Source organism: Ostrea edulis, chromosome 5 (assembly GCF_947568905.1).
Source record: "Ostrea edulis chromosome 5, xbOstEdul1.1, whole genome shotgun sequence".
Classification (NCBI taxonomy): domain Eukaryota; kingdom Metazoa; phylum Mollusca; class Bivalvia; order Ostreida; family Ostreidae; genus Ostrea; species Ostrea edulis.
In genome coordinates, this window is record NC_079168.1 from 14,337,948 (window position 1) to 14,362,009 (window position 24,062).

Here is a 24,062-nt window from a genome sequence, read left to right on the forward strand (position 1 = left end):
TTTTTTTTAATATCATGGTTTGTACTTGAAGAGTCATCGCAATAAAGGGACATTAATTATTAGTGTTACAAAAAAATCTGATCATGCAGTTTTTAAATTTCTGAATTTTGAAAAAATAAAAATAAATAAATAATAGATTCTGATACCACTCAGCCTCCCGACTGGCCAGAGAGTTCTGCTTTTGTCAGTTCTGATGCAACTAGCTCAGCCCCCAGACTGGCCAGAGAGTCCAGTGTTTCGGACCCCCCCCCCCCCCCCCCCCCCCCCCGACAGCTCTACCAGAAGTTCTCGGAAAAAGACTTGCTGATGTTTAATAAATCAGTTTTCCTATTAATTTAACTTTTGCTCCTGTTCATCAGTTCATTTAGGCTATGGCCCAATCTGATTAAATTTAAGATCGTTGATCCGCTCCGTATTCCTTTTCCTTTCCTGTATCTGTGAAGTCCAGAGGTGAGATATATTCTTTCCAAAACACTTAAGAATATTCATGGAACAATTTAGTAAGGGGGGGGGGGGGAGGGGGATACAAAATTTTACACAGAGCTCTTCGTTGTCTATCTACCATTTGTCAAAGTTTTTAAGCTTGACATTTTATTCATATGTTGCAAAGGAAGGTACGTCACGGTGTGATTATGGCTGTATGTACCTTGAATATCATTGAGTAAAGTTCTACGACTTGTTTTTTTGGTCGTGTTTGCTAATCAATGTCAAAATAAAAAACCCACATAAGAGGGTGTATTATGTACTGTTTCCAATACCCTTGTTATACACTGGTAGCACAGGCACTTGTTTCTGAAAATAAGTCATGAACTTATGACCTCTAGTATATAGAGGTAATAACTTATTTACAAAAACAAGTACTTGTGATTGGTAGGGTAACTTACCTCGGGATTCTTAGATTTGATTAATGTTACAACTCTTCCTGGCTATTCAAAAAGAAGAAAAAATATCATTGGTTATAATGTAGAACAATTTTTATTCTAGATAAGATTTATGTGATTAAAAGGTGTAAATGATAAATTTACGTTGTAAATCTCAATCTGTGCATGTTTAAAAAAAAATGCGATCACATTTAGCACGTTTCAGAATGAAGTCTTAACCCACACCCCTCCCCCTTTCGTACACAAACCTTTCCAGGAATTCCGCGGTGATCTGTGCTGCCTTGCCAAAACCTTCGTTGGTAACCCTTTATATACCCCACAACCTGTCGATGAATCGGGAAATCAATCTTCCAAATCAACGACCCATACCCAAATACCCACATGTTTCTTTCTAGAACAATGATCCTCTAGTAACGGATTCACCGGATGTGTACATCAGCTGGTAATGACGAAAGAGTTTTGTAGCGGTAAATGTAGTTCCGCTGAAAGACCGCAAGTTCCGGATTGCGATTTTTTTTCAATATTTTTTAAACTAATTGTGTTGTACTGAATATGATTTGACGCTAAACTTTGAGTGATCTGATATATAAAAATCATATAACTTTATATGGAATTATTTTACAAACTGTAAGTAATGAAATTAATTACTATTTCTCTGCTTCAGACCAACTTTTAAAAAGTATAAACATGAAAGCACTAAACGAACAACACATTAACAACGACATCTTCACCGTGTAGCTATTATTTTAATAAAATCCTTAAATATACTCCTAGTACACATACTCTATTTAAAGAAATACTCACATGTCACAGTTGGTCTTCTTGTGTACAGAATTCACAGCGGGTGTGACTTGTCGACAGGGGATGCTTATTCATTCTAGGCACCTGATCCCACCTCTGGTTTGCCCGGGGGTCTGTGTTTGCCCAACTACCTATTTTGTATTGCTTATAGGAGTCATGAGATTGATCACTGTTCGTTATCTTCACCTTTCATTTGGTATTTGTTCTATGTTTATTTTGAATAAATATATTCAGAACTGTAGAACACACAGTTACACGCTTCTTGTTTATTTCAATACATTAAATTGGGACTTTCTAAAATGCTTGAATCCAGAATTCAATTCACATGTTCCTGAGCAAGTCATTGAAATACAATTCTTTGTAAAACAGTAACATAGAAACACCCCATAATCTAGCGGAATTCTTGAATAAAAAATAAAATAAATAAAAGTATAGAGGTAGTTTAATTGATTGAAATAAGGTTTTGAAATATAGTTATGCTGTCTGTACTTGTATTGATGTTGTGATAGTCAACAGGGAAGGGTGTCGTTATAGATGCTAAACAACTTCTTTAATCATCCATTACGTATATTTCTTATCATTAACTGCTGTTTGATTTATCGTTTGTAACTATTTCGTATTGTAACTACTTCGAGTTCACAGGGATATATCTCCGTTTACCTGGTCAAGATGTAGGGCTCACGGCGGATGTGGCCGGTCGACATGCAGGGGATGCTTACTCCTCCTAGGTTTTGTATTGCTTATAGGAGTTATGAGATTGATCACTGTTCGTTATCTTCGCCTTTCATCTCAATCCACAGTCTAAGAACACAGGCACTTGAAATGGGGATGGCATGTATAGATCTTGTGTACATACACCCACCCACCCATCCAATGAAAAATAGATCTGGAACCAATGATTTAGAATTCCCCGCTGATCACCTTCATACGTGAGTTTTTTAAAAACTTTCTGTAAGCTTTAAGATGACCACTTGTGAGATACTGATATGTCAGTAGTGGTCATCTCAAAAGCTTACAGAAATTAGAAAATTACTTATGAATATGATCGGCGGGTAAATAACATATTTTGGATAAATCATTGATTCTTTATCTATGTACATAAGGTCTATACACATCCACACTACGGGAGCCTGTGCCGAAAGGAGGGTTCTTCATTATCCTGGTGTTGTAACCAGGGTCCTTTTGTCTGACAGTACGAAAGCCAATTGGGATCACTTAAAAAAAAAATCTAAAGGCGTAATAATGCGAATCAAAGACGTGATAACGCCAAATAAAGGCATATATAATAGCGCAAAGCAAAGGCGTAATAACGCGGATCTAAAAGGCGTAATAATGTACAATAAGGCCTTATAACGCAAAAGAATGGCGTTATAACGAGAAAGACATAAATAAGGCGTATTAATGCAAATTAGATTAAGGCGTAATAACGCGATACAATGGCGTATTAACGCGAATTCAGAAGGTGTTATAACCCGAGAGGCACGCGTATTAAATAATGCGAACGAAAGGTATATAAACAGTGTTTATTGAATATTATGCAATAGTCCAGGTATAGTGTAGTGTGCAGAGTGTTCTATACAAAGAATAAAACTATATTTGGGATTTAGCAACTTTAGCGATATTAGCTCATCCAGACGGAATGATCATCAGTACTTCTACATTGAAAAGGTGGTACCCCTACAGCCCCATACTGAGGGCGGAAAACGATAGTACCCCTACAGCCCCATACTGAGGGCGGAAAACGATAGTACCCCTACAGCCCCATACTGAGGGCGGAAAACGATAGTATCCCTACAGCCCCATACTGAGGGCGGAAAACGATAGTCCTAGAGGTCCCCTATAAATCTAGCCTTCAAACTCCTTTTGTGGACTCTTCAATGATTAAGTTGTTATTATGCTTCCTTATGATCTATATGATGTAAAATTGGGTACTTTCAGTTAAGGTAGCTCCATCCTCATGTGACTTATCTATATTAATGGTTGAAAGTGGAAAAACTGATAACCAAAGAAAATGTGTACGTACTGTAGCTACCTTTTCTCAGACATAACAAAACAGAAGTATAGGTCAACATAAGAAAAACACGTTTTCGTAAAACAGAATAATAAAAATAGATAAAGACTTGTTCAGATGACACATCTTTAATGTCAACAGTTTAGATAAACTGGTAATTTATAAATACATGTATGTATAAATTATTTTTGGATATTAATGAAATCATTGTGGAGCGGTGAGCCGGCGGCCAGTTAGCTCTGTTGGTAGAGCACCTGACTAGAGATTCGGGGGTCCCGGGTTCGAATCCTGGTTTGATCCGTTGCATTTTCTTCCTTCCTGTTACATTTGGTGCCGTAGACCAGCTCCTGGAACTGACAGATGAAAATGCCTGCCAGGGGATAAAGATCCTAGGTTGATGTCTTCAGGTGTGAAGACATTTAAGGAGGGATGAATGTAGCGGTCAGCCTGGTTCGATCGCCGGTGGCCAGTTAGCTCAGACGGTAGAACACCTGACTATAGATATATTCAGGGGCCCCTGGTTCGAATCCCGCGGTCTGGTCCGTTACATTTTCTCCCTTCCTGTTACAATTGTATTTAAACAATCAGTAGAGGAAATAACAGTATAGAGTTATTGCCCTTGATAACATCATATGATTATATATGGAAAATATAAACTTTTCCACTATCAATAGTTTACCCCCCCTTTTTTTAATCTGGCGAATAAATTTTCTCATAAATATATATTTATATCATGCTCAAAGTTCCCTTTATCAGTTTCGTTTCATTTGACCACCCTATATCCACTCATTTACAGAGATGTCTAAAAAAAAAAGTGGCTTCACCCTCTGGAGGGCCCGGGTACAGGTGGTACTGAGGGTTCCCTATTTTGCCTGTATTTTTATACGCCCGTCGAAGACAGGACATATGGTATGGTGTCGTCCGTCCGTCTGTCTGTATCTTGTGGGCAGGATACAGGCCGACCGTAAGCTCCAGGATTATTTAACGTTAACTAGACCTTAACTGTCAGTTAAACTTAATTCGTCTTCGTACAACTAGGTCCAGGATATTACAACTTCGTATATTTGATCACCATGATGAGAGGAAAATGTCTATTGTTTTTCAAGGTCAAATGTCAAGGTCACAGTATCACTTAGTAAGAAAACCTTGTAGACAGTATACAAACCGAATTGTTGGGGTTAGGACCGTCAAACTTCGTACACATACACTTTATGCCAAGTGAAGGGTGCCTATTGTTTCTTAAGGGCAAAGGTCAAGGTCGTAGTAGCAGGATGCAAACCGATTCGTTGGGGGCAAGGACCATTTAGCTTGATACAGATATATCTTATTCCAAGTGAAAATATTACACAGAGAGTACATGATTTGTCTTGGGTTTTTTTTCGATGCAAAGAAAGTATGTCACACCCTGATGATTGGTGATACTATTTGAAGGCAAGTTCTACAAATCATGGTGCAAGAAAAACGCCCTATATTACCTTTTCACGGGCGTATTATGTACTGTTGGTGGTACTCTTTTTTGTTTGTTTTTAATTTGGGACATTACGTACGCCATTTCACTTCGCAGTATAGGCCCAATGCCTTTCAAAGGCGCAATCACAGTCAATTTTATTGGCAATGGGGTGGTTACTTGAAGGGAGACAATTCGTGATGGATCAAACGTGCTGGGGGACAACTTTAGATAAAGACTCTACCAAATTATGGAACAAGCGAGATAACTCTATTAAAAGTTAATATGAAATATCATGAAATTTTTATAGTGACGTCAGTGTCAACATGACCTCCGAACCACTGCATGTGAATGGTACTGATAGATCGCTATTAATTATGACCCCTGAATTTGACCTCTAACGAATTGATTAGAAATAGCATTGTAAAAGCAATGGTCAAACCACAATCTTAGGTAGACTTGTTATACAGACACTACGTTATCATTTTTTGTGCACAATTAGCGTCCTGTTTGAATCAACTAGCAGTCCTGAACCTACGTAGGACGGAGATAGTTTGAATACCATTATATCTAACGTTACAGAGGTAGGGCTTTTATCAGACGTGTAATTATACTATCCTTAGCTCACCTTCAAGCTCAAATTGGCTTTTCTCTGATCGTCCGTCTGTCTGTCTGTAAACTTTAAACATTTTCGACTTCATCTTCAGAACCACTGGGCTAAACTTGGCACAAAATATCCTTGGTTGAAGGGAATAAGAATCGTCGCCCTATATATTATACTCCTGTTATTTGCAACGCTCTACGAGAAAATCGGTGATTTTACTATGGAACGTTGCATGCAACGCGTGAGTTATAGAGATGGGCTTTATTCCGTCTACTCTAATAAACTTATTTAGCTCCCCTCCCCCCCCCCCCCTAAAACAAAAAGAAGATTGGTTATTTTACTGTGGATCGTGGCCTGCAACGTCTTGATGTTAGATGCTATAATAGCATGATGGTAATATTTTTAATGTCAACGAGAAAAAAACCCCAACAACATAACTGACATTTGCTTGCTTATGATAATGTTAATGTAGCAGAAAAACTACAAATTATTTACGTACATGTGTATAAATGTTTATATTTTTTGAAAGTACAAACCCCATATATATTTTGGTATCGTAATATATTCGGGAATCTAGTACCCCAAAACGTATACGCAACACGTTGCCGATAGCAGTATATATAGCCGAAAGCTTCCTGACATAGAGATTTTCAAGTTTGTAAAAATCATGACCCCTGGGGGTAGATTGAAGTCCCAATAGTTGATTAAAGTTATACATGCGAATCATAAAGAAAACCTTCAAAATCATTTTCTGAAGAACAAAGAAAAGTGGAGATTTACCTGAAAGCTTCCTGTATATTCAATTTTGTTCAGATCATGGCCCCCAGGGGCAGGATTGGGCCACATTAGGGGATCAAAGTTTTACATGCAGATTAGATATGTATAGGAAAATCTTCTTAGAAATTCAGAACCACTGGATCAATTTCAATCAAACTTGGAACAAATCATCCTTGCGTGAAGGGGATTCAATTTTGATTAAATGAAAGACCATGTCATGCAAAAATAGGGTGGGGTCATTTAAAAATCTCAAGAACCACTGGGCCAGAAAACTGAAATTTACATGAAATCTTCCTGACATGGTGGATATTCAAGGTTGTAAAAATCATGGCCGTTTGTGTAGAGTTGGACCACAACAGGGTATCAAATTTTTACATGCGAATATGTAGGGAAAATCTCTAAAAAATTTCTTAAGAACCACTGGGCCATACGAGTGGAAATTTAAGTGAAAGGCATTATAAGTACGCAGTGAGGTTTTTGAGGAGCGTCATAACGCCTTTTGATTCGCGTTATTACACATTTTCACTTCGTATTTTATTTTAATAATGCCTTTTGAATTGTGTTACTACGCCTTTTTACTTCGCGTTATTACGATTTTCCTTCGCATTAATTTACCTGTTTCACGTTATTTCTCGTTCATTCGCGATAATACGCCTCTCTTTCGCGTTATAGAAGTAACACCTTTGTTATTAACACCTTTGATTTGCATTATTACACCTCAAGTGAGCTTTTCTAATCAAAATCTGTCCGTTGTCTGTCGTCGTCGTTGTTGTAAACTTTTCACAATTCCATCTTCTTCTCCAGAACCACTGGGTCAATTTCAACCAAACTTGGCACAAAGCATCCTTGGATGAAGGGCTTTCAAGTTAGTTCGAATAAAGAGCCATGCCCCCTTCAAAAGGGGAGATAATCACAAAAATGCAACAATAGGTTGGGGTCATTTAAAAATCTTCTCAAGAACCACTGTATCAGAGGAGTTGAAATTTACATGAAAGCTTCCTGACATAGTGCAGATTCATATTTGTTCAAATCATGGCCCCGGAGGGTAGGTTGGGACCACAATAGGGGATCAAAGTTTTACATGGGAATAAATAGGGAAAATCTTTAAAAAATCTTCTTCTCAAGAACCACTAGGCCAGAAGAATTGATATTTACATGAAAGCTTCCTGACATAGTGCAGATTCAAAGTTTGTTAAAATCATGGCTCCCGGGGGTAGGATGGAGTCACAATAGGGGATCAAAGGTTTACATGCAAATATATAGGGAATTTTTTAAAAAATCTTCTCAAGAACTACTGGACTAGGAAAGTACAAATTTACATGAAAGCTTTCTGACATGGTGCAGATTGTTCAAATCATGGCCCCGGGGATATGATGGGGCCACAATAGGGGATCAAAGTTTTACATACAAATATATATGGAAAATCATTGAAAATCTTCTTCTGAAGAATCACTGGGCCAGTAGAGTTTACATTTACATGAATTTCCTGATACAGTGCAGATTCAATTTTTTCTTCTTCAAATAATGGCCCCCACAGGTAGGATGGGGCACAATTTTACATACTTATTGGGCCAAAGAAGTTTACATTTACATGGAAGCTTCCCGACATGGTGCATATTCAAGTTTGTTAAAATTATGGTCCCCGGGGGTACGATGGGGCCACAATAGGGACCAAAGTTTTACATGCAAGTATATATGGAAAATCGTTAGATATGGGCCAAGGTGACTCAGGTGAGCAATGTGGCCCATTGGTCTCTTGTTTAATACTAGTACCATGTCCTCACTTTTTTTTAATACTAGTACCATGTCCACAAAACCTGCTAAGACCATGAGAATACCACCCTGCTGTAGTTGTGGGATCTGTCATTTAAACAGATCTGTCGGATATTGTCTTTGATTAATGATAGTAGATATTTAAACTTACCTGTCGCCTTCTTTACCTATTGATTTGAGGAATTTAATTTAGGGTTATTGACGACTTAGCCAATTTTGTTAGGCAGTGTTTATAATATGTGCCATTTAAATACGATCCAACTTGTTGCATTTAGAAGTACTATCGGTATGCTCAGTAGTTTTTGTTTACTGTTTGCAGAAACGAACGATGATACAGGCGTGCCGGATACTTTGTCGATGTCGGAGGGGGGTGAAGGTCAGAGCCCGCCTAATGGCGCTGGGCAGTATTTTTTGTATACTGTACTTTACTCTGATGACATTCACGGTGACATCTTTAGCTTGGTTTGAAATCCTACCAAACCTTTATCAACACAGACCCGACACCATTAGAACCCATAAGATAGCGATCTTCTTCGTATTCATGAACGCCATCGGGAACTGTGTCCTTATTCTTGGAACTGACACAAGTATTCACAGACTGACCCAAGAACTTAAGACCAGAGTGCTAAAAACCAAGGAATTCAAAAACTGCGGTGTGTGTCACGAGACTGTTCTCGCAAGAACCCATCACTGCTATCTGTGTGAAACCTGTGTTCTGAAGCGGGACCATCACTGCTTCTTCATGACTGTCTGCATCGGATACTACAATCACAAGTACTTCGTGATGTACTGTTTCTACATGATGGTGGGGACATTCTACGGCATGTTTTTGATAGTTATGTACCTAAAGAAATTGTTCAACACCACATTTTACGGACCACAGACATTTTTCACAATCTTATATGATATGGTTTGGGGATTTCTCACTGAGAATTACCCAAACGAGAAGTATTTCTTCTTGGTGGTCTTGATGTATGGATGCCTGACTGCTGGAATGATTGCCGCCTCGTTATGGTTTTGGCACGTGCTTCTCGTAATTTCTGGTCAGACTTCTCACGAATCAAGAAAAGGAGTCGCAAGACATACGGGGAAATCCTATTTTAGGAACTTTCTTGGTGTTTTCGGGAAATATTGGATAATATCAGTGTTCTTGCCGGTTCCTTTACCGACGTCTCACGACGCCCTGTTTGAAGAGTATCATGACTGTAAAAGCCACCAGACACACAGTGATATCAAGAAAGATTAAATTCATTAAAAGTGTATTACAATTTATGTATTACGAAACAGACAACGTGATATCAACAGTGTATAATTGTGTGTATGGGCATTTTGCAGGAACAGCTTAGGACGATTGCAATCTGTCGCACTTGCAATTGACCGTTGAATGCAAGAGCTGTCTTGTTTAGATACATGTACGTGAAGATATTACGTGAAGGCTTTAGGTGATAAATGACAAATCGATTGATTGGACCGAGCTGTTTCGACCTGACTGAAACCAATAATCCGATTACTGACTGGGTTGGTCAATTGAATGTTTGTCGCACCCACAAGCTGACGAACAGGCTTTAAAGATTAACAAAGAGTTATGCACAAAATAAATAATTCAAATGAAAAAAGAAAAATTAGAAAATGGGATTTTATTGATTTCTTTTCCATCATATGAAAACATAGAGTACTTTTCTTTTAAACACTACAGAATGTCTTGACAAAGGTTTTTGCAGATTTAAGTATCATATGAAGTCCGTTGATTTATTTGCACTATGCCGGTGGTTTCCTATTTTCTGGAAAACTCTGAATCTTTCGAAGAATGAGTCGTTTGGTGCCCACATGATGAAAACCCCACTGATGGAGGTAATTCATTTGCACGACCACTGTAGGAAAGTTCTGGTGACGTCAGAGGTACCATTGGTGTCTTGGCCCTGTTTTGATGTCGTGGAGTTTGAAATGCAGTTGAAGACGGAAGGAATGGCGAATGCATGTTTGGGATTGAGTGGCCGTATTTGACAGGTGGCGGAGGATTTTGAGGGGTTGTGATGGGGAGAAGAATACTCTGACCCGTCATTTGTGACGTAAGGTCACCTTGTTGGCGCAAGTTTGAAAAGGTGTCGTTTACTACAGGAGGATAAGGTAAATAATTTAAAGCTGCCCCAAAAGCAGGCGACTTCATACAAGTGACAGGAAGACTTGGGAGTGCGGCTGTCTGGAAAAGAGAATTAGTAATGACTGAATATGGCGAGAATCCAGATCTAAGAAGGGCTTCTCGTAACATCAAGGATTCCTGGATCACCCCAGGGTCTAGAGTTCTAGAGGAAGCCTCACGCACGTTGTCATCGTCGTATCGCCGTTCAATTATCGGGGACCTATCCCTTTCCCACGACATGTTTCGTCTTCGATCATCGCTCCTTCCCCTGTCCCTTTGACGATGCCTTTGATCCACAAGATCTCTCGGATCTTTCTGTTCTCTTTCCATTTTCACGATTTCATTTTTGGAAAGTTGAACCTTCAGTTTTGAACCTAACAGAGTAGTGCCGTCTAGTCCCTTCACTGCCTCTTCTGCGTGTTTCGGATCGAAGAAAGTGACAAAGGCATACCCTCTGGAGAGGGGATTCCTCGCGATCCACACGGTTTTCACAAGTCCGTACCGTTCAAAGATTTCTTCCAAATGATATTTTTCAACATCTTCGTTTAATCCACCGACATACACTTTGGTTATAGTTTTAACAAAATCGCCATCTTTATCCATCTCGGTGGAAATCACAGAACTAAGTTAAGCCGTGCAGTATGTGAAGTTGAAGACCCAAATAAGCAATGATGCAGTCTGCAAGATTTAAATGAAAACTGAAAGAAAAATAAATGCTATACACAAACTCCATCTTAATTTTTTAATTCTGGAATAAGAATTTTAGAAGACACATCACTTACCCCTCTCTTCGCTCTGTCGTCAATTGTACGAATAGTATTTTATAAGTCATTGATGTTAAGGAGAGCTTTAAGGGTAATCAATTAAACCTTTGCGATATTTGAAACAGATGTTGGGTGATCGACATTTAGCCTGACACATAAAATCGACTTTTCATACTCCAGTTTCACGCAATTTGGCATATATAAAGCAAGGAATTTTGTCACGAGCAACCCCGCGATATGTTGATCTTAATTCACCTAGATTTATACTCAGATGCAATGATTGATACATTAGTTCTTCATTGAGACATGTACACATTAGTTTTAGGAATTCAATATTGGAATAAGGTAATTAGGATGAAAATAACCTTAAAGGATACGTTATTCTGGTTGTCTTAAGTTTTCTGATTTACATTGGAGAGTACCTGACCTGTACACATACTGTCCTACCCCAGTGCCAGATTATTAACACAAAGCCATGCTCTCTCTCTCTCATGTTTGTCAAACTTAGTGGTTTTCAAGACATTGTAAAATTTCCATCAAGAAAGCATCACTGCAACAATCTGTAAAAAGTTATTGGGAGTGAGTAAAAATACAAATACTAATGTTATTTAAGGTGAACTGAGACGACTTCCTCTATGTGCAAGAAGAAAAATGTGCATTTTTAAACACTGGTTAAAACTTAAAAATACAAATAACTATTTTAAAAGACCGTTTTGATTATGTGATTTTAAACAAGTTTGATTATGTGATTGTAAATAACAAGTTTGATTATGTGATTGTAAATAACAAGTTTGATTATGTGATTTTAAATAACAAGTTTGATTATGTGATTTTAAATAACAAGTTTGATTATGTGATTTTAAATAACAAGTTTGATTATGTGATTTTAAACAACAGTTGGGCTGTAAGTATAAAACAAGAATTGTCCGACTTGGGGTTATATTTATGGGAAGAATCAGGAAGTGGCCAGAATGCATACAAGGTACTAGTAATTGAAAAATGGTGTTATATATAAATATATACACATGTATATATATCGTCTATTTCAACTTTACCAAAATGTTTTTTATATCGACACCTTATTGATAATTTTTGTTTACAGTTCTATCTTAAAAAAAACCAATTGTTCCCAACGGAAACAGATCTTTCACTAAATTCCGGACGTCTTCACTCTTTGAACATTGAGAAAGGCAAGCATAAAAATATTTCAAGAAGTAATACAATTTGTAATCTAAATGAGTTAGAATTTCATTTTATTTTAAAATGTCCTTTTTACAGCAATTTAAGAATTAAATATATCAACAACAAAAAATTATTACAAGCAACCCAGGGTCTTCGAATTAGTAAAACTCCTAGTGTAAATAATACAAATGAATTCAATAATTTAGGATTGATTGATTTAATGATTTAGGAAAATTCCAACAACAGGCTACAAAGTTAATATCTTCAGTAATTTATGAATGCTGTACTTGTAACGATATATTATTTACGTGTACTGTTGTATGCATGTTGAAATGCATTGATTTTATATTCTCAAAATTGTATCTGTATGTCTACTCCCCATTTGTAAATATTTTATAAAATAACTGATGGACTGTGTAGCTTAAGAAAATAAAGAATCTGAATTTGAATCTGCAACACAAGCCATTGAAAGCATTTTCATGCATACCAACCCTTATAAGGTGATGCAACATCTTGTTATCAGCGAGGGTCATTATCTAACAAAGAATCTCCAATCAACATCAAAATCCAATTACATCACTAACATCCTTTAATCATTTGAATAATTATCTTACAAAGAGTCTTGGATTGACTTCAGTAGGCCATTACCAACCCCTTACTTCTTCAAAGGACCAGCTGTGATTTTTCTACAAGCACAGTTCACACTAGATAATGGAGAGAGACAATTAAGAACAGTTCACACTAAATAATGGACAGAGATAATTAAGAACAGTTCACACTAGATATCACACTGTCTTAAGCATCATCGTAAAACCTTTCATAATACTCATCCCTTGCTTTGCTTCTTTCCCTCTCTCTTTGACCCTGTATGAAGCGTGTAAAGTACATCAATATTGACAACCTTGTTCTTTTCACAGGTCACATTACCAATCACTATCACATGCAGTTGCAGCTTTGACTGTATCAGCAGATAGGCAGTGCCTATTTTCTTCACCATGTGACTATCTCAACTGCCCATACTCATTCTTTTGCTAACAACCAGTCAATTTAACAAACTTGATCGCTAAATGAATTAGCAGGATACAGATAACTCATCAATAAATTATCTGATTTTTATTAAGATTTGATGAAGTTCTTGAACACTTGTAATGGACAGAGACAATTAAGAACAGAATTCATTTTTTAAAAAAAACCACAATAATTATTTCCTAAATTTATAAACATCACTAATGTGTCAACAAAGTTGTCAGGAGGTATGCAGTTTTTCGATATCCACACACACGTACATAGCATTTCAGTATGAGAAACATCAGTATCCTTAGATTTCATATGCACATAAACAAGCAGGGATTTCTATAAAATCTATATCGTTTTCCATGGTGTTGTTCTATAAATACTCTTAATGCATCAAAACTGGAATAAAATCAACAATCTGATGCTGCCAATACTGATTTTGTCATATATTAACACCAACAAAAATTAAATAGCATACCAAATAGCATTTTACAATTAACAATCGCATGCATCAAATAAAATAGTACTGCTGATAAACAAAGGTTTTGGTATCGCCTAAATATTCTTTAATATTAAAACGAAGAGTAGAGAATTTCTGTGCAGTAGGACAAAAACAGATATCCTTTCCTTCTGAACATGTTCTGGAGAAAACAGCACTCTAGACACAAATTCTTACACATCATATAAAGGAACACCCATTCACTGCAGAAAGTCCCTCACATATCAAATGGAATTACAAGACTTACTGGGTTACAAATATCACATTTTCAGCTTATCACAAGAACAAACAGCTCTTCAGAGAGCTGCAAGCACTCTCAGGATACCTCAATATCATGACTAGCTTTCTATAACACACAGCCCCAATCATGACCACAACCTATCACTATGGCATAATCCACGTGGCTGTTGTGCACTGGAATTTCACATCTCATCTAGTGTTTCGTACATCAGCAAAATCCATCCTCCAGTACTGAGTTGGAATTGGAATCTGTTATCAAATTTTCTATAGCAGCTATCTGTGAGTTGTTCATTGCTGAAGATAGGGCGGAGTCAGTAGAGAAGTGGACCCCCTGAGGATCAATAGTCTCTCCTCCCTCCTCGTCCTCTAGCCCCTCCGGGAGTTTCATTTTGGCAATCTCTTCTCGCAACTGGTTATAATGTCGCTGTGGTGAAAAAAAAAAGCTTTGCTAAAACATTCTGCAACATGTAATCAATTAAGAGAAGTTAATAGATTTTCACTTCAAAAGACTTTCCAGCGTGGATGAGAAATAGAGTAATCTCAAAATCTTTCAATCATCTACTAGTACTATGGTAGTCAACATTTCATGCACAGAGTTACAGAAATGAATTAACACATGGATGGTTGTTTGGCGTTTTAACATCTTATCAAAATTCTATCACTTTCAAAAGAAGTCCTCAGTCTTTATTTATAAATGAAGTGCCACAAATTTATACCTCTGCAAGATGCTCTGCAGGCATTGTGTGTCAAACAGAACCTCAGTTTGAAAGATCCATGAACTTTTATTTCTAATGCTGAGCACTTTGTGAAGAAACAGTCAATACCTATTTTAAAGACTTGAATTTGTGTAGACCTCCTGCACTCAAAGCAGGGAGTTATGGTTGCTGTAAATGTGCATAAAAAAGTTTGTATTCCTACCTTAAGTGCTAGTGTACTATGAGCTATAGTCCTTCCTGTTCTTTTATCATTGCTGAAGGACTCCATTTCTGCTATCCAGTTTTCACACTGCTTCAGGACCTCATGTCTCTTCAGCCAGAAGTGTTTGTGAATGACCTCTCTAAAGCAGGGAGTAGGGTTTCTGATTTGTTCCAGCATGGCCCACTTTACGGTGGCTTGTCTGATGTTGGCATCATATTCTCGGGAACTGGCCGTGCCTGAAGGGGTCCCCCGAGAACGTTCATAGCCAGGCTCATTGAAGTATGGTTCTGATACTAGAATCAAGGACTGTATAGATACTAAAACCTACAACATAAAATGATACATATAAGAATGAATTCATATTAAACCAGAATATTCTATAACATTCTAACAACAAAAATTGCTGCTTTGATAGATCTACTTAGGGCTATTCCAGAAATAAATACATGGGGGGGTCGGGAGGCACCTTTTGTATATACCAAGCACCCATAAAAAAAAAAAAAATTACCCCATGACCCATCAAATTGATAAACTCATTTTACAATGACCCATCTAATTAAAAAAAAAACTAACCAGACCCACCACAAAAATATTTTTAAAAATGAAAACGGTACAAATCTCTCGAGGTTTTCGGGACAAACATTCTAGTCAATGACGTGGTAATGCCTGTGCGAAATTGTATCAAAGTAGTATTGTATCACAGTAGTTCTGAAGAAACGATGTCACATCAACAATCAAAGGCATCTATGGCGGGAATGTTGGAAAGATTGGGAGTCCAAATGATGCTATTATCATGAAATGGGTCAATCTCTCACCAGAGGGCGTATTACGCTGCGCTACAACACCTCTGTCAACGTCTAAATGACAAGATTCTTGGCAAAACTTACATTTACATAATGAATCATGAATAAATCAATTATCAGTTTTGTTTTTAAGCTTTAAAACTTAGAAAATAGTTTATATGTGAAAATTAAAAAAAGATATATTTGTTTCACCGTATTTTACAAGGGATTATATCTCGGCAGAATATTGCATTACTAATGTAAACAAATATGGAGGACGCGGAAAAATTAAAAAGAATCGCCGACAGATATCAAAAGGATTTGGTTCTTAAAGAAAAACAAGTTACATAGAGAAACATAAAGGTGATCTGCTTGTAAACCTTCCTGTGGGGTATGGTAAAAGCATTTTGAACAACATGTGACAAAGGTCACGTGTCTCTGTTTTGTGGACTATTTTTTAGACGTTGACAGAGGTATTAGTGGGAACGATAACTCTGTGTAGAGATTGGAAATGGGTATGGATATGCTTTTCCACGAATCGTTCGTCTTCTAATGGAGCCCGGCCCACGCCCGGAGGCCTCTATATTACCATCACACTGACTGAAAAATATAACGCATCGGTACCCTCATATAAATCAACTAAGGTTTGCCTATTTTTATTAGAAAACGGAATACCTATTGGTTTCAAAATATTCCCAAAATCGATGCACTGTAAACTGTAATAATCTACAGAACAGAGTTCGCCGCCATCACGTCCAAAGGGACCCTACTAAACGCGCCTCTAATTTGAAGAGTGCCGTAATGGAAAGCTATGCGCTGCAAAGAGCGACAACTCGAATAGTTCTATGTTACTTCCGATTTCGAAAGCACGTTTTCAATTTTCCCTCCGACATTTTGTAACCAACACGACAAGAGCGACAATAAAAATATTCTGAAAACTCAACACCCACGTGGCACAAAATAAAACAATAGAAACTACCCACTACCCATAATAAATATTTTTTTAACAGTCCAACCACGGACCAAATAAAATATGAAAAAATACGACCACCCACACAAAAAAATATCATTTGCCGCCCGACCCCCCCATTTGATCATTTCTGGAACAGCCCTTATAAAATTGCTGCTTTGATAGATCTACTTATAAAATTGCTGCTTTGATAGATCTACTTATGAAATTGCATTTTGACTTGTACCTGTAGAAAGCTTGAAGTTTGAGCATTCCATTTTTCTTCTGGTCTGCCATGCCACGTGTTCAACACACTTAAACAAACCTAGAAAACAAATGCAATGTAGTGAATGTACAGTACTAGCACATGAATTGTGCATTGTATGTATACTTAAACAAACCTTGAAAGTACAGTACTAACACATGAATTGTGCATTGTATGTATACTTGAACAAACCTTGAAAACAAATGCAATGTACAGTACTAACACATGAATTGTGCATTGTATGTATACTTAAACAAACCATATGATTGTATACTTTTAAAAAATTCAACATATTAAAATATGGCAAATGAAGTGTGCTGACAATCACCTTTCCATCATTATAGAGATTTGGGTTGAATCTGATCGTGTGGTTTCCTGTGGTCTCCAGATTTATTAGCGGTGGAGATGTGGGGTAATCTGGTGGGAAGTACACATCAAACTCAAAGCAGCCATTTTCATATGGAGTATCTGAGGGCCCTGTGATCATCACCTGTAGTATCAGAACATCAAGCATTACTCCAACACAAACTCACCTCAGTAACTCATTTTTTCTATGAAGATACATATACATGTACTATATAAAGTATATTTGCCAAGATGTTGCATTAGCTGACAAAGTAGCAATTCTCGATTTTAACATTCTGACATTTCTGGAGTAGGGATATAATCTTAAAATTTCTTTTCTTGGTGCAAATACATGTATAACCAGTTACATGCACTTTAGGGAAATCAAAAGAAAACAAAATGTTTTTAATTAGGATAAACCTACATGTAGAGTAACTGAAAGAGAAATTCATACTCAAACCAAGATTTCATTTATAAAAATATCTTGATGAGCTTGAAAATTTTAAGGTACTGATGAAAGTAATGACTGATCATGTGATCTACACTAATTAGTGGTGAAATGATTGTCGCCGACAATCAATTGTTGATTGTTTTTGGCTCTTCGATTCCGCTTATCGATTCTATTTTTCATAATCGATTGTCGCCTGTACACTGTTCAATATCTAATCCGAGATTCATCTGACTCTTACCCCCGCTTTTATATTGAGACATGTGCGGGGGAGAGTCAGAGTGGACTCCACATTGAAAAGTGGGAATTCAGTGACACCAGCTAGTGTGTATACTGCACATATCCATAAAACTAAATAGAAATAACCCCCAAAATAATAAACATTTAACATTAACTACATGTAAATACAAATTATATCGATAATTGATCAATACAGTTCTTCCGATTATCGATAGTGAAATTTTACCGATTTTTCAACACTAACACTAATGATGAATTACTTTGTCCAAAATTTCATCCCTATGGCATGTTTCAGTGAAACTTGCAAATAGTCAAATTGGGCACTTAGATCTGCTCCCAAGTTTGAATGGGTTCTCAAAATATACGATCCGCTAAGGTCACTAAACATGGCAGTGACATAAAAGTTGCAAAGGTGGCATTGAAGAAAAATTACTAAAATAAGGAATATTTCTTTGAAGTTTAGAGTGCTTTGAGTCTTATAATCTAAACATGATAAGAATTATCAATTGCAGATTTCAAGATTATAGTAAAAAAAAATGCAGTGGGTGGGTATTACCTCCAAAATTGCACTAAGGATTAGAATTGTAGTCCTCCTTCAGCAATGTCAGATTGTTAAAAAGCAATGATGGCTACATTATTGCAGCTTTTGTTGCATACACACACACATTTACTAATAATCAACCTTTATTTGCATGCAAGAAATATCTACAAAATCGGTGAGCATCACTTCCTCCTGAATATTTCTCACTGCAAACAATTAATTTTGTCTATGCATAAAATGAAACTGTTGGCTTACTCGTAGAGATTTCTCCTCGCAGAAATTTTACTAATATGCAATTCATGAATAAAAGTGATTGCAAAATTTGGTTTAGTGTACACAACAAACATACCTTCATGATATCTAGTCTTTCTTCATCACACCTGACAAATACACTGCTGCCAGCGGAGAGAGGAAGTGAGGTAGATAGAGTAGTAGCTTCCTGTGCCAGGCGCCGTGTTCGAGCTGCATTACTCACATCGCCTGCTGCCTTCACATTGTTTTCATAGTGATGAGCACAGGTAAATTTCACAGCATTAGAATCGTCTACTACAAACTCAAAGGATCCTGGAAATAAGGGGGGAAAATATTATGAATTACATGTATCATTAATCGTAAGCATCATTAATGATGTAGGTACAAAACAATGACAGCCTTAGATAAATTGCTGGGGGCTTCTGTTGTAAGAAAGTATCGAATGGTCACTGACCAAACTGTTCCTCTTGCATGATGGTCATGTAATGCTCCTCTGCACTAGCTTGACTGCCCTGTCTTGATTTGTCTTTGTCCATTTCTTCACTGCTTGCCTCCGATTCTAACAAAAAATTAAAATTTACCTTTGTGAGTACACCATCAAAAAAACATAGCATGCAAGAACAAGAGGCCCACAGGTCTTATCTGTCACCTGAATACTAGTGAAAAAGTATCACTACTTCCATGGGCTATGAAATCTAGAAAATTTTTCCTGTTTTGAATATCTAAGCTAAATTCTAATGTTCAGCAACAATATAAAACAAGATGTGTTCTTAAAACTTCACTGTCTTCAAAAGTGCATACACTGATGAAAGGCTTTAAATAATAGGTGTATTAACATTAAAAAATCAAAAGATATGACTAATTTGGACTCATCCTAAAGTCATAACCCTGGGTTTTGATTGAAATTCACCATTTTTTGTACATCCTTTTCTGCTATTCCTAAGTATGCATTTAGATTTTATACAGCATCAGCAAACTTACATATAAATACTATATACTAAGTTTGGCCCCACCCTGGGGTCAGAACCCTTACTCTGGGGATCATCAAATTTACAATTTTGATAAAAGACTACCTGCTCTATCCATTTAGTTTCAATAGCACTAAAGAAGATGTTATTTAAGTGTTTTACACATAAACACTATATAACAAGTTTGGCCCCACCCTGGGGTCAGAACCCCTACCAAGGGGATCATGAAATTTACAATTTTGGTAGAGGCCTTCCTGCTCTCCATCACCATGCATTTAGTTTTTCTTACATGTGTGCGGTTCTTCATTAGAAGATTTTTGAAAATTGGTCAATTTTGGGCAGTTTTCGCCCTGCCCCTAAGGCCCCAGGGGTGCAGGAATCCTGAAATTTACAATTTATGTCCCCCTTGTTCCAAAGATGCTTCATACCAAATATGAAAAAAATTGGAATGATAGTTATCAAGAATAAGTTAAAAATGTCTATTTTTCACACATTTAATAACTGACCATTTTGGCCCCACCCTGATACCAAAACCCCTACTCCTGAGATCATCAAATTTACAATTTTGGTAAAGGACTACCTGTTCTTTCTAAATATATATTTAGTTTTACTCAGGTGACCTAAAAATGCCTACATACTACAATTAAAATTATAATACTTGTTTTATTGGAAAAACGGTCTCTAAATTAATTTGATAGATGTATACCTGTAGACTTTTGAAGCCTGTCTGTGGCAGTCTTGACAATACTGGCTGTCTCCTGGATGTTAGGAATCAACATGGCTAACCCCTCATTCTCCTCCTCCTCTGCTATATTGCCATTCCCATTTTTGGATTTGTTGGATCTACAAAACACCCTAAGGGTTTACACACGCTTCATATATTTCATTCTTATATACAAGTAAAACATACAAGTTTCTACAAGTACATGTACTTTATATATCATCAAATGGAACATGATGTACTTACTTTAACCTGCTGGCATAAGTATCCACACACACTCTCATCTTGTCTAGCAGTACCCCAACTGAAGTGGCAGTATCTGGCACATTGTTTTTCTCCAAAGGCAGGAGGAGGGGAACTAAGGTGGGGGTGACAGCTATGCCCCTCAATAGCTCCAGTAATGCCCTATACAGAGGAATGTGACGAGCCATGTCTAACACCGAGTCATTTCTGAGATAGGAAGATATGGCTGGCACTATACACGACTGGCTTAACAGTTCATATATCACATCTGGCAGTAGAGACTTCTCTGCTGGGCAGGTATACAATTCCGATTCAAAATCTTTGGGAATATCACCTCCTGGGTTTACATAGCTGGCAAGTACCTGCAATTATCAATTTGAAAATAAACTCTAAAGCTGATTACTCCTGAACTGTTCCAAAATTTTGTACAAGTTATTTATTATATTGAGTCCTGATGAAGGGAGAAGCATTCATCTTTTCGTGCGGACTTTACCTGCAGTAAACATGCCACATGTTCCTCCTCACTCTTCTGTCGCATTAAGGCCTGCTCTGCATCCCAACTGGAGGTGGTAGAGCCGGTCCCGAATCCCGTTCCCTTGGCCCAGTACTGCTGGGATTTCTCCTCCGTCTGACTTGGTACAGGGACACTGACTGGGGTGCTGGCTGACTGCATGGCAGACAGGATCATCTGAGCCTGCAAATAACATCAAATTTACCTAGTAATAACGACGGCTTCCTATCATATTTCTTGATTACATAAAAAATTGATTATATTTATTGACTTCAGCATATTGACGTCACGATATCTATAAATCAAGAACAATTACTAAATTCAAATAAATTAAATTACTATGTTTATCCAGATAAGTGGACTGACAATCATTTAATTCAAAAATTGATCAATCTTATCACATCAATTATCAGGCTATTACACTATTACTGCAAAATAAAGATTGTGGCCATTGTATGGCATATGAATGAACCCTGAAGTTATAAATAAGTTCTTGAGACTACACTATGAATAAACTTTCAATACTTTGCATGAAATACACTTAAGTAACTTTTTCTCACTAATTTACATATTAATGCATAATACAGTGTAAATGTAGGCTTGATAAATTTGGTTTCTAGAATTTGACCCCTTATGACTGACCTCTTGTTGGAACCCTTGGACTGGCACCCTGGGGGCATGATGACTGAGAACAGACAGGCAGGCCAGGATTAGGTGTATGGCCCAGATATCCAGGGACATCCTTCTCAGTAGCACACCATCGTCAGTGGTGAGGGGTGAACTGTCGTACAGAGACTTCAGGACCAGGAACGGCAGCGTGGGCAGAGAGCAGGCAATGGAGGAGGTCAGAATGTGACCTACAAAAGATAATGATCCGCATCAAAACCTTAATTTCATTCTACTTGTTTTAAAGTCCTCAACAAATGGGGGAAAGCAAATTAGAATAAAGAAAGACAACTCTTTAATGTCATCATCCAATTGTGACAAAGAGTTGAAAGTTAATTTAGAAAGCATTATTGAGATTTACCTCCATCTCCATCATCTGTGACTCCCAACACTAATCTCAAAAGACACTGAGCTTTTTTCCTCTCCTTCAGCAATACCTCAGCATACCCAGGAAGTCTCAGAAATAGACCAAAGGCAACCAATGAATGAGGAGGAATGGTTGGCATGGAAACTGGGGGACTGCTTGTTTTGGAAATCAGTGGTTGAGACATTTCATAATGCTGGGAAAAAAAAAAATCACACTTCAATGCATTGTTTCATACACTGAATAAATACTCTACATATAAAACTAGATGAACACAGTAATATGATGGTTCACTAGCATGCTGCAATATTTTTTCTCATAGAATATATCTTCTTCAGCTCAGACTTTCTACAAATCAACAACCTACCTCATAAAAGTCCTCTGGGAAGGGTTCGACCATGGACCACTCCTCAGCGAGAGACATGTTCTTAATCATGTAGTCCAGACCGGACTCCTGCAGTATGGACTGTCTGGAGACCTCTGGATACAGGAGGGGTAGATGCTCTGCTAACAGAGCCAGACCCCCTACACTGGCAAACACCTGTAGAGAGGTCGGGAAGGGGGACACAGTGGTGAGGGCCTGGTCCTCATCCAGATCACCCCATCCATCTCTCTCACCTGTAAACCACACACAAAATATGAAAATACATTAACATTGTAGATATACCGAATACAATACAACTATAGATGTGCACAGTAAGTTAGGAATCACAACAACTACATGTACATGATGAAGACTAATCAGTATATCTGAATGATCATTGTACCATACTAACTCCTAATGTTGAACAAGCATTCTGTAAGTATCACATAGCAATTCATGTCCCCTACCAGCCCTAAGTTAAGTCATCTGTGTAATATTCTGTGTGAATAATCAAATGTCAACAGTTTATGCACAAGAATAATCAGGACCCATAAAATAAAAGCCATATACGAGATTCAAATTCCATATTTTTTTATGTCCATGGGCCACAACTCAGCAAAGAATCAATGAACCCGAACAAAATTCTAACTCGATCTGTAACTTGTCATGGTAAAGCAATGTACCAAATATCAAATAAATATCTGCAAGCATGACGAAACTAATTTGCCCAGCAGGCAGACGGACGGACAGAGTGCAAACCTTAAGCCCCCTCTGGTTTTGCCAGCAGGGGACTAATTACCTTCTTGTTATTTAAATTACAAACAAATCAATTACTTTTCTACATTGATATAATTCTGTTATTTTGCTCTTGCTACTGACAGAATGCAATCCTGTCACCGACAGACACTTACTCTGGTCGGCCTGGTGGCCGTCCTTTTTGTCCGTTTCCTGTTTGATGGAGAACTCTAGTATGTTAAGCCCATGCTGCAGTCCTCGTTGATGGAGAATCTGTAACAGCTGGGACAAGGTCAAATCCCCAGGCAAGGATGTGTCTGTAAAAGAACCATCACATCATCATGTAATTGGGACTTTTTCCTCAGATGAAAATGTCACAACAATATACTGTATATGTAAATGTATTTTACACCACTAGCCACGACAATCTTACGAGTAAGTCATGAATCACCAACATAAAATTACCTACAGACTGACCTGATATTTACAGTAAACTGATTATTCAAACACAAGTGTGGAAAATATCTGATCATTTACACATAAATGTGGTAAATATCTGTCCGAGAATTTACACATAAGCGTGGGAAATATCTGATCATTTACACATAAGCGTGGGA

General features: G+C 37.4%; 4 protein-coding genes across 8 annotated transcripts in view; 1 reads left to right on the forward strand and 3 right to left on the reverse strand.

The window, feature by feature from the left end:
• LOC125650076 (putative glutathione-specific gamma-glutamylcyclotransferase 2) overlaps positions 1-1,264 on the reverse strand; it is a 4,460-nt gene extending 3,196 nt beyond the window's left edge. Inside the window, exons 1-2 of the mRNA XM_048878023.2 lie at positions 1,130-1,264; positions 885-926 (exon numbers count right to left, since the gene is read on the reverse strand). Of these exons, the coding sequence (XP_048733980.2) occupies positions 885-926; positions 1,130-1,264 (177 nt within the window). The remainder of the gene's footprint in view (positions 1-884; positions 927-1,129) is intronic.
• The window catches only part of LOC125650074 (palmitoyltransferase ZDHHC22-like), a 13,471-nt gene extending 3,547 nt beyond the window's left edge, over positions 1-9,924 (forward strand). Inside the window, exons 1-2 of one of the 2 annotated variants that reach the window (XM_048878019.2) lie at positions 1,306-1,508; positions 8,614-9,924. In XM_048878019.2, coding sequence (XP_048733976.1) covers positions 8,623-9,540 — 918 coding nt within the window. In that variant the 5' untranslated portion in view covers positions 1,306-1,508; positions 8,614-8,622 and the 3' untranslated portion in view covers positions 9,541-9,924. Of the gene's footprint in view, positions 1-1,305; positions 1,509-8,613 lie in introns of those variants that run through there. The other variant, XM_048878018.2, reaches the window with a different exon arrangement.
• LOC125652620 (uncharacterized) lies at positions 9,916-11,288 on the reverse strand. Of its 2 annotated transcripts, none has more exons than XM_048881958.2 (2): positions 11,217-11,288; positions 9,916-11,112 (listed from the first exon to the last, which is right to left on the reverse strand). In XM_048881958.2, exon 2 carries the CDS (start codon positions 11,035-11,037, stop codon positions 10,069-10,071), a length of 969 nt encoding a protein of 322 aa, XP_048737915.1. In that variant the 5' UTR covers positions 11,038-11,112; positions 11,217-11,288; the 3' UTR covers positions 9,916-10,068. The 2 variants fall into 2 exon arrangements, with proteins under 2 accessions (XP_048737915.1, XP_048737913.1); XM_048881956.2 differs by having other exon boundaries at positions 9,916-11,132; positions 11,217-11,251.
• Positions 11,289-13,478: 2,190 nt separating this feature from the next.
• The window catches only part of LOC125652618 (baculoviral IAP repeat-containing protein 6-like), a 47,979-nt gene continuing 37,395 nt past the window's right edge, over positions 13,479-24,062 (reverse strand). For all 3 annotated transcript variants that reach the window (XM_048881952.2, XM_048881951.2, XM_048881950.2), the window contains exons 46-58: positions 23,622-23,762; positions 22,714-22,964; positions 22,344-22,542; positions 21,959-22,173; positions 21,299-21,499; positions 20,809-21,167; positions 20,548-20,684; positions 19,328-19,432; positions 18,971-19,185; positions 17,376-17,537; positions 17,030-17,107; positions 15,052-15,375; positions 13,479-14,557 (exon numbers count right to left, since the gene is read on the reverse strand). In XM_048881952.2, the coding sequence (XP_048737909.2) occupies positions 14,342-14,557; positions 15,052-15,375; positions 17,030-17,107; positions 17,376-17,537; positions 18,971-19,185; positions 19,328-19,432; positions 20,548-20,684; positions 20,809-21,167; positions 21,299-21,499; positions 21,959-22,173; positions 22,344-22,542; positions 22,714-22,964; positions 23,622-23,762 (2,603 nt within the window). In that variant the 3' untranslated portion in view covers positions 13,479-14,341. The remainder of the gene's footprint in view (positions 14,558-15,051; positions 15,376-17,029; positions 17,108-17,375; positions 17,538-18,970; positions 19,186-19,327; positions 19,433-20,547; positions 20,685-20,808; positions 21,168-21,298; positions 21,500-21,958; positions 22,174-22,343; positions 22,543-22,713; positions 22,965-23,621; positions 23,763-24,062) is intronic.

What these genes read in the sequence shown, in the direction of transcription:
- LOC125652620 (XM_048881958.2), bottom strand. Translation starts at nt 11,037, where the DNA reads ATGGATAAAGATGGCGATTTTGTTAAAACTATAACCAAAGTGTATGTC.